A 19,689-nucleotide genomic window follows, 5' to 3' on the forward strand; every position below is an offset into this window, starting at 1 on the left:
ATTATATATATTTATATGTATGAAGGTATCCGCCGGATATTAGCGTCGTGGCACCCCGTCACGGCATATACTGAGCGGAGAACTATTTGGTACCATAATAATTAAAATTGCGATTAAAAATTTGTTGTGAATCAAATAAATGTATTTTCTTTTTCTTCTTTCTTTCAAATCAATTAGATTTTATTCCTTTTATTTCTATAATGTGTGCGGCCGAAAGTAAGTGGACGCCAGAAGGTACCCAGCTACCCGCTGCCCAGCGGTGGACAGATTACGTTCGGGATGCTGTCAAGGGAAATATGCAGTCGTCGATCCACTTAGCACAAAATATAGAGGCTGCCAGATGGTTTTCTAGGTATAATTCGTGATTCTAGTTAACCATAAAGCGACGACGATATTATTACTTATTAATATTATTATATATTAATATTAAGTGTTGCCGATGGCAACTTTTTGATTATTTTTATGTTTTTTATATATATATTTGAATTTTATATTTTGACGTTCTGTTTTTATATACCGTTTGTTTTCTTATGCCATATTGTCTTTATATTTTTGCGAGCGAGCTGATTACACTTATTTTACCTCACCTAGGGACGTGTCTCATTTTTAACCAGCCTTAATACAGTCCTTCCGTAACATTAAGTATACTATATTGAATGTACGTATTTATTTCCAATCATATGCGTAAAAAATACGTAACAAATTTTCCACTAACAGAAAAGTGTACCTACAGAAAAAAGGTTACCGTACCTCATATACGGCTTTTGATCTTTCCAATTCTTTCACTATTTTCTCCATTAACTGTTTTCTTAGTTTTTCTTGTTCCGTCAATTCTTCATTTGAACCTAAACGAACAATACACCTACTCTCAGTCTATCTTCTTATTACGTACATAATATATATAGAAACATAATAATATACATTACATTATTATGTACTAGCTTTACTAGCGGCATCACCCGCGTGAAATTTCAGTATATAAATTTCAATAAAAAATATAGCTATATTACTGTAAAGTTTCATCAAAATCCGTTTAGTAGTTTTTGCGTAAAAGAGTAACAAACATCCATACTTACAAACTATTGCGTTTATAATATAATTAAGATATTTATAAGTTACAACATGCATATGAATATAAATATGGTACATACACCAAAATTACAACTTTTATAATTGTTGTCTGTCTGTCTGTGTGTTTGTTCCGGCTAATCTCTGAAATGGTTGGACTGATTTTAACGGGATTCTTTCTAGCAGGTAGCTGATGTAATAAAGAGTAACTGAGGCTACTTTTATTTTAGAAAAATAATGTTAAATTCCACGCAGATGAAGTCGCGGGAACAGCTAGTAATAATATATATGTATATAGAACCGAATATAAAATGTAGATTATATTCTCTAACCTAAATCTACTTGTGCATCTGTGGTAACGTTACAGATTCTTTGCTCAATGTCGTGAAGACAATCTGCCATGTCCAACTGGTTGTCTCTTAATTCACAAAGCTGAAACAAATCAATACTAATATTATAAATACTAAAGTTTAAGCATCTGTTATTTTGTTACCTCTTGAAAACTAAACGACTGAACTGAGTTTAATAACATTTTGACTGGACTATAGATTGTAATACGGATAAGTACAATTTTTATCCTTTATCTAAAAGAAATAGATAAAGTTGCGGGAATTAGATAGTATGATATTTTTTTTCTCTAAAGACCTTGTTTTTCATTGCTGGCCATCTACCTTATGTGAATGGTAACTGTTGACTATATAGATGAAGAAATAGAAATAATATTTATTAAAAAAAAAATTATATACTTTTTTGATTAGTCACATTTTTTTTCGATTCTACCACTCATTTTTAAAGCAGGCTGACTATACGAAGAATGAATAATTAACTCGCATGTTGCTATTTTAAATATATAAATAATTATTATTTAAATAAATGTTGTTCAGCATTACATTTGTAAGATTCTGTATGAATACAAACTGGCAAATAAAGTATTTCTATCAGTTGTTTCGTACCAATACCACAAGTTCTGATTAGTTTAGGTCTAGATGCTATATGAATTGGTCTGGATTATTAATATCAGTATTAATTAATAATCTTACTTTTTCAGCATGTTTAATGGCAGCTCCATGATATAAGGCCAATAGACCATCAACCAATCTTAAATGCGCCGATCTGACATCTATAGCACCAGCGCCGGGCATCATGGACCGTGTCCCTTTCAAAGTTAAAGACGTCTCACCCGTTGTTCTAATAACAAAATAAGCTTATTACACTCGTATACTAACTAGGGCAGCGTTTCTAAACATTTTTTAGTCTACGGACCCTTAGAAATTCAAGCACAATTTCAAGAACATATATAATAAAAAAAACATACGAATATCTTTGAGAAAACTTTAGTACTGCAAATTAATTACTAAGCTTATAATAAATATTGAAATAACCGTACCAGCATATGAATATAAATACGGTACATACAACAAACATTTTTTTTTACAATTTTTGTCTGTCTGTTTAATCCGCTAATATCTGAAGTGGCTGGACTGACTTTTAACGAGACCTTAGCTACGACGGGACGCTAGCTAATAAGGAGTAACTTAGGCTACTTTTATTTTAGAAAAATAAAGTTAAATTTCATGCGGACGAAGTCCCGGGAACGGATAGTTATACGTACAATTAGTAAAAATCACGGGATCTTACCAAGTTTTATTTTTATTGTGTTCCCGATATTTCGGCAGTGTTTCAACCGCCATGATCACGGGTAAACACTGGCGAAATATCGGGAATTTTACCAATTATACTTATAAATAATGACCGCATCAAATTTAAAACATTTATTAATTAATTAAACTATCTATAAATTAGATGGCAGGATGTACTTAACAATAATGACACATTACTATCCCAATGAAGAGTACGTTTTTTTTCTTAATAAGTAAAATATTGCCCACGTGGTTTGTATAGAGTTTTATTTTGAACTTTTCTAGCACTGTTGTTATAAAAAAAATCCCTCTAACCGTTATAATGACATATGGTATGCTATGGCGTGGATCTCTGTTCTTTAAAATTTTTGTAGTTCAAGAAACCAACTAAAAATGTGTGTGTAAATAATTTTTAACTGTAAACATTATTATTCATACACATAGAATTAAATCTAAAAGTATACCAACATAAGAAAAACAATGGAAAAATCAATAAAACTGTGGCACTTTATAATTAAAATATGCAGATACATACTTGTGTACCAGAATTGTTAACAACAATATTTACTTCCTTGGTATGGAATATTACTTTCTATAAATATATCTAATACTATAATAATAGTGTAATCTACGCTACCAAAACCTTGAGATGGAATAAATTAATATTATATATCATAATTATCATGCGTATATGTACTTAGTTTGTTTGTTTATACTTACCTATTCGTCATTGGTGGCATAGGCTGATGCATGAACCTGGCCATTGAAGATATAACCTGTGGAAGTGTGGCCAAACCTGGAGAACCAGCAGTCATATCGCTTACACCTAGAAAGAAATATTTAGAATGACTTTTCGTTAAATATACGAGTATTCCTATGCAGTTAAATGAAATCGAAAAAACGGTCTTCTTGTAATGATTGTACCTTAACTTTATTCTTTTTTAATTTGGCACATAATTCAATATTCCACTAAAGCAGAGCCACGAGATTTAGCTAGTTAATATGTGCAATTAAATTAATCAAGATATAATTATTGTAACAATCTACCTATTATAATTTACTCTTATAAATGTTGTCACATTAAATATAAATACCTTTTCAAATATACAAGAATCATCCTATGAAGGATATCGATTAAATTAATACCAAGAACGCATATTCCTATCAAGGCCGTGTAATATTGCCTTTCCTACTTTGTTATTATGTTAGTAGTCGGAAAATTACACATATAATTACGTCCTTAAATAAATTATAAATTTTGGGACAAGAATAATTGGACGAGAAACTTGATATTATTGGAAATTGATGTTAATATAGCGGTGTCGTCGTTGTGATTTTCAGTTTAAATATATAGTTAGTACTTTTGATGAGTAAGAGCATCAGCATATATGTACATTAAGGTATAAAGTAACAATAAATAGCTTTCAGATTGGATAATCAGAGGGTATACCAACAGTCGACATTCTGGCCAACAAAGCATTTGACTAACGCTTGTTATATTTTATTCTAACGTCGCGTCACAGGGAGCGACCATACCTCTGTTTCTTGGGTTATTATGCGTGTTTAATCATGCTCATCACCAGAGAGTCATTATCTGTTTCTTCCTTATCCCATTTAATTGGGCTCGGCGTAATATGTTTTTCTCTTCCATTCATCCCTGTTTGTCATGTCGTTATTTACTTCCTTTCTTACCATATCATCTTTCACACAGTCCATCCATCTCTATCGGCCTTCCTGTGCCTTTATAATCGTCAAAATTCATATGCAATAAATTTTTATATTTATTTTGCTCACGTTTGAATTTACGACCTTTAGAGTCTAAGACGTGTACAAAAATCAATAGTACATGATGCCTTCAAAGAAATAATTATGCTAAAAGATACAATACCTGTGTCAATACCTCCCGCCCTATTATAGCTGGGCTCAAAGCTTTGTATGAAAGGATTGTCTTCTCCAAGAACATTTACCAGGTCCTGTCTGTAATAGAACAATATTAATATTATAACCTCCATGACAATTAGCTCAAATGGGACAATTTGAGGTATTATTACTTTTTGTTTCCATCATATATTCCCCTCCAATCGATCCCCCGTCCAATTCAAATCGATATTACGACAGCCTGAGGTTCGAACCCCTAGCGCTGCCCTCAGACTGAAGTCATATCCGTCAGGCCATAAGTCTTTTCGCGATTTTGGAGTGCCATCTGCACTCGCCCCCGATCATCCGGCGAAGTTGTAAAGGCCAGCTGCGGCCAACAGCGTTAGAATATTTTGAAAACCATCACATAACAAAGTCAGAAATATAAATTAAAGTACAAAAATTTTAGATGTCGGGTAGATTCGAATGGATGATGATAGTTCAAGATTCTAGTTATGAGCATACTGTTTGACAATCAATAGAACGATTGAACATACCTCAGAGTCCTTACGAGAAATGGTAAGACTCCGCCCAAACGGTCCACATTATAGAAGTCCAATTCTCCATCTATGAAAGTCTTAGCAGGCAGATGTGGTGGTAAATTTCTATAAAATAATTGGAACATAAAAATTCTAAAATCAGTTATACTGTAATGAATGAATACTGAATTTACTGACTATATGGTATTCTTTAAGAAGAGTACATTAAGGTTTCTTATGGGTTGGTAACGCGTACGTGATAACTCCTGGTGATTACAGGCGTCCATTGCATATGGTAACCTTTTTCCATCATATGGGCTGTATGGCTAACAGACATACAGCTTAAACTAAACTATGTTGTCTAATAAAAAGGAACAAGAGCCCGCTTAGCACTTGGTTGCTCACAACTTATTTACTTTTCTATACATACATATATTAACATAAGAGTACGGTATATAGTCTATATCGCACACAAGCAACACTAATAATTGTCCCATTGTACGTGCAACTTATTTTTTGGGTAAGGTCCAAGATGCTGACGGGTGCCTTGCCTTCTACAATAAATAAAATAAGAATGTACCTGTCTTTATATAGGTATATAAGTAGTGTACATAGAAATATAATCGTTTTAACATGTAATTTTGTATTGTATTACTTGAATAAATAAATAAATCACTCTGGAATAATATAGACCTTTCAAACAGTGAAAGAATTTCTGAAATCGATGCAGCAAATTCGGAGTTAATTTTCTTTAAAAAAAAATCTGCTCTCTCTTTGCAATATTAGTTTGGTTAAATTGTTTGCAAATTTAACATTACATTATATGTTATGTATCACACTGACAATATACAAGGAATGCTTTGATAGCAAATTCATCGAATTCCGTGAACCTCCTTTGATAGCATCGAATATACAAATTAATATAAACACGTACACGATAAATAACTTTTTAGAAGAACAAATATTTAAATTAAAATTCATCGCTGTAAATGTAGATTGATAGATGTTATAGTGAACAATACTTGGACTACAATTAAAATACGGTCGAAATTTAATTATAGTGCAAGTATTTTTGAAATCGTATTGAATGGAAAACTTCCTTCTGGTTAAAGTTGGTTGAAGATACATCAAATTTTCGTTTCTTTTTATGTAATTGAGATGCCAAACAAGCTGCCCACCTGATGGTAAGTGGGAACCGTTGCCTATATACATAAATAGCAGTAAGAATGCCGCATTGTCATGTGACGCCTGTAATAGCATGCATACATTGTTGATCCAGAGGGCTATGGTATGAGCTATGATATATATGCTATACACTTCAACCGTAACACATCTTACAAAGGAATTTGCTTAGTGGGTGAAATAGGTAAGATGAGACTGAGATACTCAAGCAGACGACTTTTTAAGAAGTCTGTCTCAGTTTTCTTAAATTGACGAAATGGTTCCCCCGTTTGCGCTAACGGGTTACGCTGGCGGAATAGATGATGATAAGATGAGCATGAGGCCAGGTCAGTTAGCCTATTCTGACAAATTCAGCAGGAGTTTATCACGGTGGTTTCTGGGTAGAACCGCGTGGAGGTCAACCTCACATCGTACATTGCTAGCAATTTGTCCACATTACTAAAAATCCCCTTTCCCCAGTCTACCTCGTTATAAACTTTAGAAGGAGCATTCATAACAAAATTTCACAACATCTGAAATATTCATCACTTTTTCAAATCAACGATTATTCAGGTAAGCTCAAGTCTCATTTAACGTTGGCCACTCTTCCCTCGGCACACCGAATCGCGTCGCAAAAGTCGGCCGAGTTATTACTATTCCTCTTTAATTACTGTTCATTCTTTTTTTTGTAAAACATATAACTATCCTAAAGATATAGGTCATAAAATGCCAAGCGTTCTTTTTAAAAACGAACTGGTAAAAATAAGGCAAAAATATGAATTATAGTACATACGGGTTTCCAACTGGATTTTCGCTCCACAACTTGAGTACGGCGGTGAGGAGACGAGCGTGACAGCACCACGAGATAGCTGGAGAATTGCGGGAGATGTTGAACAGCCTCTGCAAAATGTGTTCCTGCTTTTTTTATTTTGCAAGCATTTACTTTTTAATCTCAGTGAGATATTGATCTTTTTTACGTAATTGGTAAGGCAAACTGAAGGTCCACCTAGTGACAACCGACACCTATATACGTGAAGAGCACCACGAACACCACATCATCATATGACGCTCAAGGTAGCAGCACCTCATATATTATAATTCTGAAGGACTAAGATGTTACACCTCTGTACCTCACTTCACTTTTCAACCTTTAAGTTGGAGCATTAACATTAACATAAGCGTTAACAAAATCATTAATATTAAAATTAGCATTAACAAAAGCATTAACATTAAAATTAGCTTTAACATCAGCATTAACATCAGCATTAACATTAGCTTTAACATTAGCCTTAGAATTAAAATTATCAGTTAAAAAATAAGATTTACGACTGGTAGAAATAGGTGAGACAGTGTTACAAACACAGATGACTGTGCCGCCTGTGATTCTGTTAGCTATTTTGATCGAGTGGGTGCAAAATGATAAATTACCATGTCCAGTATGCAGTTATCCATTATGTATCTACGGAACTTCTCTAAGAATATCTTACGAGTGGACGGTACCATATTCGTGCCATCTGAATTATTTAGTAGCATTAGCACAAACTCCAACTGAAAATATACATCAATATGGTTTACCACATAGCTTTACTTCCGATGGCTGCAAGTATTATTATACAAATGATTCTATGATTTCTAGTCATGAATATGATTGTTTGCATTGATATAGATGTTTTCTACGTATATAATATACAACTATGCATTTGTGAAACACATACAAGTGAAATTATATATAAGTATTTCTGTAAGTAGTTTAGTCCTACCCATAACACAATCTTTGCTTAGCTTGGGACTGAATAGAGTTGTGTAAATTGTCCTGGGTTGCTACTATTATTAAATTCAGAAGGCATATCATTTTCCTTGAAGAGTTAATTGAGCTGACTTCAATATGTTCGTATCATCTTCTACCAACGTCCTGCCAGTGTATACTTAACTAACTTAATGCAGGCGATTGCTCTAAACCTATAGATATTCACTAGAATAAACTAAAATGGGACCTCCCTGAATTTGCGGCAAAATATATCTCCGATAACTGTAACCAGCAACTTCGTATGCGCAAACTTTCATCCCCTATTTCAGCCACTCCTAGTATCCTATGGATGTACATGGCCTAGCCTATGCATGTGTATGTACATCTCGTGTTACAATCGATCTTTATCTTAAATTTCATTAAAATCCGTTCGGTATGGTCGTGAAAAGAAAGTAACGGACAATTTCGCGTTTATAATAACAATCATGAATGGAGGTAACTATTTTTTTAATTTGCTTTTGTAAGTGCAGATAATTTTATTGCGGTTTAGCAATTTAAAAGATACAAGTTAATAAACAACGGCGGCAAAACAATTTTCAGTAATAGATACAGTGATTCAAGAGCAAGGTTTATATGTATAATAGATGTAAGTTATAGTATAAGCAAGTCGAGAAATTCAAAGATTTGTAATGCATCCGTGTGTAATGGAGAAGGGACGCTAGTTCTGTATAAAATAAATAATTATAATAGCAAAATACATATGAATACGTACATACATTAATACAAATGACCTACTTTTTAATAAAATAATCACATTTGATTATTTTATATTTCATTTACAAATTTTAATATTAAAAGATGCTCGAATCAATTATGTAAACAGGACGTTTCAGCACTTCATAAAAAAATCACAGCAAAAAGGTTCTTGTTGCGATATAAAAAAAATATATATTTATAAGGCTGCTATAAAGCCTAAGACCGTTTTACGATGTTGGAAGCTTTAGAAAAGACCTAAAACTTTTTACTTACTTTATGAAAGTAAAATTATTTTTTTAAGGCGAAAATGTTTATCCTAATGTATTTATTTATTTACTAGCTATTACCCATGACATCATCTACACAAACCCTATTTAACAGATACATTTTCTGAAAAAATAGATAGTCTATCTACATCACCTATCTCTATATTAAATTTTATTAAGATCAGTTCAGCCGTTTAGTCGTAAAAAGACAACAAATGGACAGACACACTTTTGAATTTGTAATATAGATGTGCCTGTGGTTTTTCCTGCTTGAAATTTATAACTTATATATGTGTGTATGTGTTATTTTGATGTATAAGCTATATTACTCTAAAGATTCATCAAAATTCATTTCGTTTTTGCGTGAAAGAGTAACAAATATCCATCCATCTCATCATCATCCATAAAAAAATTTGCGTTTATATATACATATATATATACAAACATATTAGTAAAATATTAATATGGGCGAGAGGTCTTGGTGGCTATTTTGACGTCTATAAAATTTTTTTATGTGACAGGAGTGAATACAAATCTGACGGTCCACCTGATGACAGATGGCATCAATACCACTAAGATCATGTTATTATGAAACTCATGCGTTGTCATTCCGCATTACATCTCAGACCTTTTACCCTATAATTTCACTGGTATCTCTCCACTCACCTTTCAACCGAAACACAGCATACATAGCAAGCTGCTTGGCGGCTGAAATAGGTGAGACAGAGGTACCCATGGAGGCGACTTTGTATTAAGTCAACTTAGGTAGGTAATACATCTATAGGGGCTATAAAAATATCTACAAACAAACTAAATGTTTACAAAAGTATTACCTGAATTTGTTCCAAGGGCGCTATAAACTTTGTTATTTTGTCGCAATCTTCTCGGTACTGGTTTTCTAGATCTGAATTACTTTGAGCTGGTAGCAGCTTTGATATTTTGTCTATAGGAAGAAAAATAAATGTTTTTTTTTTTAAATTAACTGACTTTATCTGCAAAGTCAAGTTCGTGTCAAAGCTAGCTTTTTTATACCTGTTCCCGTTGGTGCAAATGATGAACGCTTTATTGTGCCCTTTTCAGCCATTTCTGTACAAAAAATTGGATGCAGACGTAAAGATAGTGCTTAAGATTTCTATTCTATAATATTATCAATTTATGTCTGACGACCTCAGTGATCTGGCGGTCTAGCACACCAGACCTAGATGGTCGCGGGTTCGATTTCTCGCACGGCTCAAACATTTGTATTCATAAATATGATTATTTGTATCGGTCTGGGTGTTTTCTAAGTATAATATGTATGCATTTACGAAAAAAATATATCTATGTATTTGTATCAGTTATCTAGTACCCATAACACAAGCTTCAGCTAGCTTAACTTGGGTCTGTGTGAATTGTCCTGAGATTATTATTATGTTACGATAATATTACATGTTAAAATAATTGTTTAACTATTAGTCCAGACTTTTGTCTGCCGTTTCTGAGATAAAACGTAAAACAATAATACACGTCCGGAATTTTATACTATTATAGAAATTGAAGTATTGTAATACAAATTATAATGGCATCAAATTTAATTGTGAAAATATATCAAACAGACAGATATAGACTTTAGCACTATTTATGACACATCGCTTTGTAGATGGGACAATACGGAGTTCAGAGCTAAGACGGGAAAGCAACGGGGAAGCTGCGTTTGGGGAAAATTCTTCAAAAACTAAAATTACAAGGTAATCTTCTAATATAAAATAATCGTAATATAAAATTCTCGTGTCACAGTTTTCGTTCCCATACTCCTCCGAAACGGCGTGACCGATTCTCATGAAATTTTGTGAGCGTATTGAGTAGGTCTGAGAATCGGCCAACATCTATTTTTCATCCCCCTAAATGTTAGGGGTAGTCCACCCCTAAATTTGTTTTTTTTTATTTTAAGGCAAAACAACGTTTGCCGGGACAGCTAGTATATATATGATATCGAACTCTTTTGGTATGGCAATACATATAATATGATTACGTGATGGCCATGCAATGTACTCTTCATATATATAGGGGACGGTTACGTTTATCACCAGGTGGGCGCTTACAATCAGCTTGTTTGCCATACCAATTATACAGAAAAAACTAGTTCAGTTCTACATAGAAATATCCTGCATTCTCTTATGAAATGGAAATTATTTATTATTTTTTATTATTTACATACACTATTATGACCAAAAGAAAAAGAGTCAACAATTGGCTCTTATATTTTATAATGATAACTCATTCGATAATATTCATAATATCTTAAAAGATGCATTTAAGATTTTGAATGCCGAAACTTTATTCTGTAATAGATTTGTTAATAGAATTAAAATCTATAACATTTATACATATAAATAAATTTGGAGTGTCTGTTTGTAATATTGAAATAACCGTTTTTTACTACATGCATAATACTATAAATACGGTACATGCACCAAAATTTCATTTTTTACAATTTTTGTTTGTCTGTCTGTCTGTTTATTTCGGCTAATCTCTGAAATCGCTGGACCGATTTTGACGGGACTTTTTTTGGCAGGTAGCTGATGTAATAAGGAGTTACTTAGGCTACTTTTATTTTAGAAAAATAAAGTTAAATTCCACGCGGACGAAGTCGCGAGTACAGGTAGTTAATAATAAAAAGATAAAACCTGCTATTCTTGGATCTGTCTCGCCTTGTACAGAAGTGGGTCTTTGCCACCAGGGCTTCCTAATTACTGTGCGTAATACTGCATCATCAGGGCACTTCACGTTTAGGAAGTTATCGAACCTGTAAAACATCATTGTTAATTTTGAGTAATGTTAAGTTAATACTGACTAATGACCCTACGTGTGTTACCATTGGTAACCGCGACGATGATGGTTTCATCGTGGTACAAAAGAAGAGACGCACAAAGAGGGTCAATACGAACCATTATGGGCAGTACCATACCCACTGAGCCCAACTTCAGTTCTTGACTATATGAAAACAACGATTATCTAATATAACAGACTTATGATACTTTATTCCTTTAGAATGGTATTATATGAGGGAAAGAACGGCATATAATGTTCGCGGTGCTATTGGGTACTATAGGCGAACTTACCATTTACCATTAAACGAGTGTCGAATGTCTTTTAAATATAAATATTTAAAAAAAAATACTACTCACGTGATTTTATTGAAGAACACGTATTTGACAAGATGGTGCCTAGTACCACGATGTTGCATCAGCCCGCATAAAACGTATACACCCTCCGTTTGCTGCATAAAGAACATGTCCTGGAAAGAAATTCTTCTTAAAAGGCATTCGTTAACATATTTTCTATTTAACTGGACACAAGACACAAGTATGACGGAATAGAAAAATATTTCCTCGTACTCGTGAACGTGGGGATTTATCTGTTGGGTTTACGGTTACTTATTAAATTATTTCCGTTTGACAAGAATACAATAGCATATGCTGGTAGTCTCTAAATTCTTTCTGATTGAAATTAATTATAAAAGAATAAGAGCTGAGTTTATTGTCAGTTTTTCTTAGCTCAAAAGCACTCTGAACTGACAGTAGATTTGACATATCATAACAGTTTGTAATAGATCTACATAATAAAGTATCTTGATTTGATTTAATACCATTACAGATACATAAAAAAAACATGTATAGCTTATAATATCGCAATATTGTTATTACCGGAGATACCAAATCAAACAGCAAACATTCTCTAACGACACAATGCTCCAAGATATCACAAAGTGCTGCTTCATCCAGGAATATCCAGAGAAGATCCAGTAAAGTGCACAAACGCGGTTGCGGCTGAGCCAAAAATAAAGCCGAAAGATTTTTCTAAAATAAAAATAATCTTCTATTATGATACTATTATTAAGCTAGAATTAATATGAACTTCAATTAAAATGACTACTAAATAATATGCTTTTTTCTTCTTTCGAGTTTAAAAGTATTGTGAAAGTAATTTGCTAAAAAATAACTCTGCAAAAATATATTGTTGACTGGCTGATCCGCGCAATTTCGTTTGCGTCACATTTCTCCCGCTTTTGCAACATTTTTCATTGCTGCTCCTGTTTTATTGGTCGTGACGTGATTTATTTATAGCTTATAACCTACCTCGATAAATTGGCTATTGAACAGTAAAACATTTTTCAATTCTTACTGATACTTCCTGTGATTAGCGCGTTCAAACAAACAAACTTATCAGATTTATCTTTACATAAATAACATTTAGTATAAATGTAGTTTAGATCTTTTACGAGTACAATACGCAAAGGATTTTAATGAAAAATTATTCAAAAGAAAATTACATCTCGATTCTTCTATTACTTTATTCTTTCAATTTTGAAAACCTCGATGATTTTGCTGTTTGGCATACCGCTTTACTTCCAATGATTGCGGGTTTGATTCCTCGCAAACAATTGTATTCATAAGCATGACTGTTTGTGTCTATCTGTGTGTTTTCTATGTATATTATATAGGCAATTATAAGGAAAAAACGTATCTAAGTATTTATATCAATTGTATAGTACCCACAACATAAGCTCTGCTTTGCTTCGGACTGTATGACATGGGGAGAATTATCCAGGATTATTTTTATGAAAAATACTAACAAAGTTTTCATCGCGGATTTTCGTGTAGAATTCACTGGCATGTTGGTCAACGTGTATGCCCCTGCTCCTCAAGCCGAGAGCTCCTCTCAGCCGAGGCAGGAGTTCATTCACCACCACGTAAGACAAACGAAGACAACCTCCCAACTCCACAACAACAATACGTGCGAGGGACATGAGGAATGCCTGGAGACATAACAATTCTAAATACTATTCACAATATATACACATAATAGAAATACTGAATTGCAGTTTTTTAATACATACTTATATAGAAAACATCCATATCAATAGAAACAATTATACTGAGGGTTCAAATGTTTGCTTCGGGGAATCGAAATAAGATGCTGTGCTAAACCGTTAGACCGTCGTGGCCGTTAGTATAATCAAAGTAGGTATAGACTGTTTTAAGCATTTTTTTAATTTTACATACTTTTTTGGACATTTTCTTCATCTCTGCACTTTGGGCATTGATAATAGTATGAGGGGATGGTCGGGGAGTGTACGCTGACTCAGAACTATGGATGCGGAGTGCCACCTCCTCTTCAGGGGCTCTTGAAGATTCTGACTTGGACTAAACATTATAAAGAAAATAACATATACTGTAACAACATGTAAGCAGTGATAAAAAAGAAATGATGAACTTTATAGCAGTATTCTTCTTTATTTACATATTCTACTTATTTCTATGATAAAGTATCTGAAGGCCCTTCTAATAGTGGTCTAAAGATACCCCATAATTTCTCTGCCATATTTTGCCCTCCAACAGAAGTAACAAAGTTAAAGTTTTTTTACAAAAACGATATGAAAGTTGAACTTATACGATTAAGCATTCGATTATTATTTATAATGTTACTTTAAATCACAGATAACATAATATTACATACTTTAAATACTTACTAAAATAAGTGATTTACGTTCATATACTTTCCTATTCGGTACTTAAAAGAACATAAGAACAATACACAAGTATCTTGCTCACTTTTCTTGTGATTATGCGTTTCGAATAAAAAAAAAACTATTCATAAGTACTTATATTAAGTTTATTTGAATAAAGATTATTTCTATTTCTATTTATACAAATATATATTGAATTATAATAATTACCTTACTACTTTTAGGAGTTAGTGGTGGTTTTAGTTCAGAAAGACGATTCAGATTCAGTTCGTCTAATAGCCCGTCCAGATATTTGAATAGCAGCGAGGCTCTAGAACATTCTCTGTTAGGTGGCGCCTGCAGTGGTGCATAACCGTCCACTGGAAATCTTATAAATTATATTATTATTCATAGAGTATTTTAATTATTTATTGAATAACTTCATCGACAAATTTTTTTAGGATTCTTAAGGTAGGCAACGCGCACGTGTGTCACATGCGCGTTGCCCTAGTGTTTCAGGTGTCAAGGAACGGTAACCGTCTACTACCAGATGGGCCGTATGCTTGTTTTACTTCTTGTTGTTACTACGATAGTGGATCTACCATCAAGTTTTGGGATAAGTAAGTGATGATTTATAAATCGCGTGGATATTTGTAAGTGTGGATATATGAATGGATGTTTGTCACTCCTTCGCGCAAAAACTACTGAATGGATTTTAATGAAACTTTACAGTAATATAGCTTGTACATCAGAATGACACACATGCTATAAATTTCATGCTGAAACCGTGGGATCTAGCTAGTTAAATAAATTAATGACTGATAACAGTTACTCATTATTTATAATATTAAGGGACGAATTTTTATGGTAATTATTTACCGCACTATCGAGAGATAAGTTTGTTGTTTAATAAATATCTTTATTTATTAAACACGAAAGTTTAAAATAACTAAACGTTATTCACTTACACAAAGGGTACGTGTATCATAGAGAGACAAACACGGAAAATAACTTACGCACCATGTTTAATAATATACCATTTCTGAAACATTACTTTTTATTAAACACGAAAGTGTAAAAAAAAACTTAAAATAAACTGATGCAAAATAGTAATCTATAGACAAAAATAGTGCCACGGTCATAAAATACTTCTCATTTTGATGGTTTCGGTGGTCCAGCGGTTTTTTTTTAATATTATCCTATTACTTTCCATAGACAATTCATGCCCTTTTATGAGTTTTGTTTCTTCTTTTCCTCACTTGCTCCGCGAAAAGTATTAGTTGCGTGTAGTAGTGTAGGTTCTTTCCTTTTCCCTTATATACTAATAAAGTGAAAGTTAATCTGACACGATGCATTGCTAGCAATGAGATTATTATTAGTCCACACTACTAACCATCCCCTCCCCGCTCTAGTGAATGCATTTACAAAAAAGGTATGTATTTAGTGATACAGACGGAAAATAAGCGAGACCAGCACCATGTGTTACTTTATCGAACGCGACACCCAACGATATACCATTTCTGAAACATATAAAACAGACTTTTTGGAGAAATTGTAAAGTATTTGTAAATGTGTAAAAAAAAACTTAAAATAAACTGATGCAAAATAGTAATCTATAGACAAAAATAGTGCCACGGTCATAAAATACTTCTCATTTTGATGGTTTCGGTGGTCCAGCGGATAAAATTTTTTTTTAGATTATTATCCTAATTTTTTTACTTTCCATAGACAATTCATGCATGTATATATTTCGTAAAAGGCTTACAAAATGTGTCAACAGCAAATTCTAGATGTTTCTGTCATGACTATGACACATAAGACTTTTATGAGAGTTATTATTTTTGTTTCTTGAATATTTCTTTAAGAACTGACAACCTCACAAATAATGCTAAATATAATCCAATTAAGCTATTCAATCATTGTATAAATATTTTGCGTGTAGTATTGTGTAGGTTCTCTCCTTTTTTCATGGAATAATTATATACTAATAACGTGAAAGTTAATCTGACACGATGCATTGCTATGCAATGAGATAATATTATTAGTATATACGATATTAAAAATTGTATGTATTTGTATACAATATTTATTGTTAAAAAAGGTATGTATTTAAATATTCTATTGGTTATCTAGTACCCATAACACAAATCCTGCTTAGCTTGTGACTAGATGACTCTGTGAGAATTGTCCAGGGTGTTTTATTCTCGTATTTTACTCTATTACCTGTAAAACTCCATGGTTCCTTTATCCAAATCGATACAGGAACCGATGACGTCACCCGGCAACCATGCCTGTCCGTAAGGAGAAGTGGCCACATTCCACCTCCTGATTCTTCCACCATCGTAAGCATAAGAATGCGCTGTATCGCCCACTCCGGTATCCATTGAGAATACGCAAGAAGCTGTACACCATCCGATCTGGTATTAGATTTAGGGGTTTATTCCGCAGAGTAAATATATGTATTAAATCATAAAATAAATCTAAATATATATAACTCAAAGGTGACTGACTGACATAGTGATCTATCAACGAACAGCCCAAACCACTGGACGAATCGGGCTGAAATTTGCCAGTCAGGTAGATGTTTGCATATATAAAGCTATTATGACGTAGGCATGGAATTTATCAAAATTCTTGATAGGGGATCAAGAATTTTGTTAAATTCCACCGCTAAGGGGATAAAATAGGGGATGAAAGTTTGTATGAATCTTCTTAGATTTTGTAGGCCCTAATTTTTTACACACGCTAAACAAAAATAAAGCTTTACATTGCGACATTATTATTATTATTTTTTTTTTAATTTGGAAAAAAAAAGTACCCTAATATAATAATAATACTTACTACTACGCGAGCGAAGCCGCGGGCAAAAGCTAATCATGTATATATTTCGTAAAAGGCTTACAAAATGTGTCAACAGCAAATTCTAGATGTTTCTGTCATGACTATGACACATAAGACTAGATGGCGCTCTACGAATTATCATGAGATGTTATTATTTATTGGTTTACTTGAATATTTAACGATTCAAAATGATAAGAACTGACAACGATTTGTAGTTGAACGGTTATTATTTGCTTTTAACTTTTCCAAATAATTCTAAATATAATCCAATTAAGCTATTCAATCATTGTTTTAAATATGTAAATATTTTGGTCAATAACGATCATTCATAATTGTGTAGGTAAGACAAAGCCTACCTTTATCAATTCATGGAATAATTGATAATACACGAAGGAATTGTATTATTTATCAAAGACATTTTGGAAGTTATTAATGTTAGCGTCCACTTAGATTACTAATAATTCTCTTGGGAGGGGAGATGATTTTCAGTAATGGGTTATGTTAAAACCAACATTGTAGCCGTAGTTTTTGCTAATTGCGTTGAACAGGCGTTATAATATTTATTATCTGTATACCTTCGAGTTACTCGATATTATTATGTATTTTTTATTAATTGTTTCACGGCTAGTTGCTATTCTCAATTCTTTATAAAAACCAAAAGGCGAAAATAAATATATTGTTAAACTGTGCATCAGAGTTTGTTATTGACAAATTCCATTGTGTCCACTACGAGACAGGTTAGTTGCTTCGTTGCTAGAAATGTACCATATATAGTAGGTTAACCTCCACGCATTCTCTATAGGAAAACCATCGTAGTTGATTCCTGGTTTTTTAAGAGATGGTAATGGAATGGAGTACTCGCTTGCGCTAACGATGTACGCGGGGCATCAGTACCTGATCTGACTCATCTTATTATTCAGGGGAATAATAAGATGAGTCAGATCAGGTCGGTTAGCCCATTGTGGCAATTTACCAGAAATTTAACATGGTTAATTAATAATGGTTTCTAGGGGAAACCGCGTGGATGTCAACTTGCTATGATACATTGCTAGTAATGGGATTATTGATCCACATTACCACAGATAACATAATATTACTACTAACGATCTACTTCCCCCCGTTGATATTAGGATACAAATTTAAAACTTCTGTTAAATGATTACTTATAAAGTCTATTACTCTCTAAAGAATTACTTAAATGACAAACGTGTACAGAAATGTTTTTGCATGCATGGGATTTACATATAGATGTTCGATATAGACCCATAAAAGAGAAAACAATGTTAAATATTTTTTAAAAATAGAAATACAGTCAAGTCTCCTGCCAGTTCTTCGTAATGAAATCTATAGACTGAACTAGACGGTAAGGAAAAATATATTAATACATTTTAATGTTAGTAAGTGGCTAAAATATTTGATTTTACATATGTTACTTGCCTGCATAATTCCTTTTGTGCCGAGTTGCACCTCATACATCCATTTGCCGGCAAAAACACAAGCTGTGGCTCTGATTGTGGCGAAACTTGAGAGACCTTGTACACTAACTCGTTCATCACCAACCAACACGAGACGGCCTGTACCTGAAGTGTAGATTAACGGCTTTTTTGACGCCTTTGTCAGTCTAGCGGTTCATGAGTCGCACACCTTACTTCTGATGGTCGTGGATTCGATTCTACGTACTATACAAATATTTATATTTAATCCATAGTAATATTATAAATGCGAAAGTATGTCTTACTGTTTGTTAACTTTTCACGGGTAAACACCTGTACCATATATATTTTATTGAAATTTGATATGAAAATAATTTATATTATATAATTTTTCTTACAAGGTCTGATATATGCTATTTATTTATCTTAAAGAATAATCTGGAAGCGAGGTAAAAAAGAGATAAAAGCTTGTACGACGAAGTAGCGAGCAACTGCTAGTATTGCTATATACTGACTGCTAAACAGTAAATTATAAAAGGGTCCTATGGACATAGTTACCAGTTGAAGCGTCAAAGACCACAATTCTCGGTCCCACACGTCCTGGTCTATCATCAGATTCAGGCGTCTGAAACAACACAATGGGTCTAAAAAGAAATAGACAAAGACAGCGACAGAGTTTTTAAATTATTCGTGCATTAGTGAGTGCTATTTTTAAATATTTCAAAATGATCTGACTATAGAGCAAAGACATAATTATAAAGGTTTTGATGATTTATAAATCTTAAACGTGTCTTCGGAAAATAAAAGCTAATGTATAAAAATTTAATTTTTAAAAGATAGTGTTTTGACTTAAAACATATTAGTTATCACGTGAAAAAGTAATCACATAAAAT

At 33.0% G+C, this 19,689-nt stretch overlaps 1 protein-coding gene across 1 annotated transcript in view; it reads right to left on the minus strand.

The window, feature by feature from the left end:
• The window catches only part of LOC131849681 (E3 ubiquitin-protein ligase RNF123-like), a 36,200-nt gene that overhangs the window by 14,528 nt on the left and 1,983 nt on the right, over positions 1-19,689 (minus strand). The window contains exons 4-24 of the mRNA XM_059199794.1: positions 19,355-19,421; positions 18,801-18,943; positions 16,746-16,939; positions 15,948-16,042; positions 15,491-15,533; positions 14,754-14,910; positions 14,080-14,220; positions 13,650-13,832; positions 12,721-12,873; positions 12,202-12,311; positions 11,701-11,819; positions 10,067-10,120; positions 9,868-9,977; positions 7,694-7,813; positions 7,059-7,165; positions 5,123-5,230; positions 4,597-4,685; positions 3,429-3,534; positions 2,109-2,256; positions 1,401-1,500; positions 751-845 (exon numbers count right to left, since the gene is read on the minus strand). Coding sequence (XP_059055777.1) covers positions 751-845; positions 1,401-1,500; positions 2,109-2,256; positions 3,429-3,534; positions 4,597-4,685; positions 5,123-5,230; positions 7,059-7,165; positions 7,694-7,813; positions 9,868-9,977; positions 10,067-10,120; positions 11,701-11,819; positions 12,202-12,311; positions 12,721-12,873; positions 13,650-13,832; positions 14,080-14,220; positions 14,754-14,910; positions 15,491-15,533; positions 15,948-16,042; positions 16,746-16,939; positions 18,801-18,943; positions 19,355-19,421 — 2,442 coding nt within the window. The remainder of the gene's footprint in view (positions 1-750; positions 846-1,400; positions 1,501-2,108; positions 2,257-3,428; positions 3,535-4,596; positions 4,686-5,122; positions 5,231-7,058; positions 7,166-7,693; positions 7,814-9,867; positions 9,978-10,066; positions 10,121-11,700; positions 11,820-12,201; positions 12,312-12,720; positions 12,874-13,649; positions 13,833-14,079; positions 14,221-14,753; positions 14,911-15,490; positions 15,534-15,947; positions 16,043-16,745; positions 16,940-18,800; positions 18,944-19,354; positions 19,422-19,689) is intronic.

The sequence above is a fragment of the Achroia grisella genome, unplaced genomic scaffold (genome assembly GCF_030625045.1).
Source record: "Achroia grisella isolate CSIRO2021 unplaced genomic scaffold, CSIRO_AGI_Agris_v1 utg660, whole genome shotgun sequence".
In the NCBI taxonomy this organism is placed as follows: Eukaryota; Metazoa; Arthropoda; class Insecta; order Lepidoptera; family Pyralidae; genus Achroia; species Achroia grisella.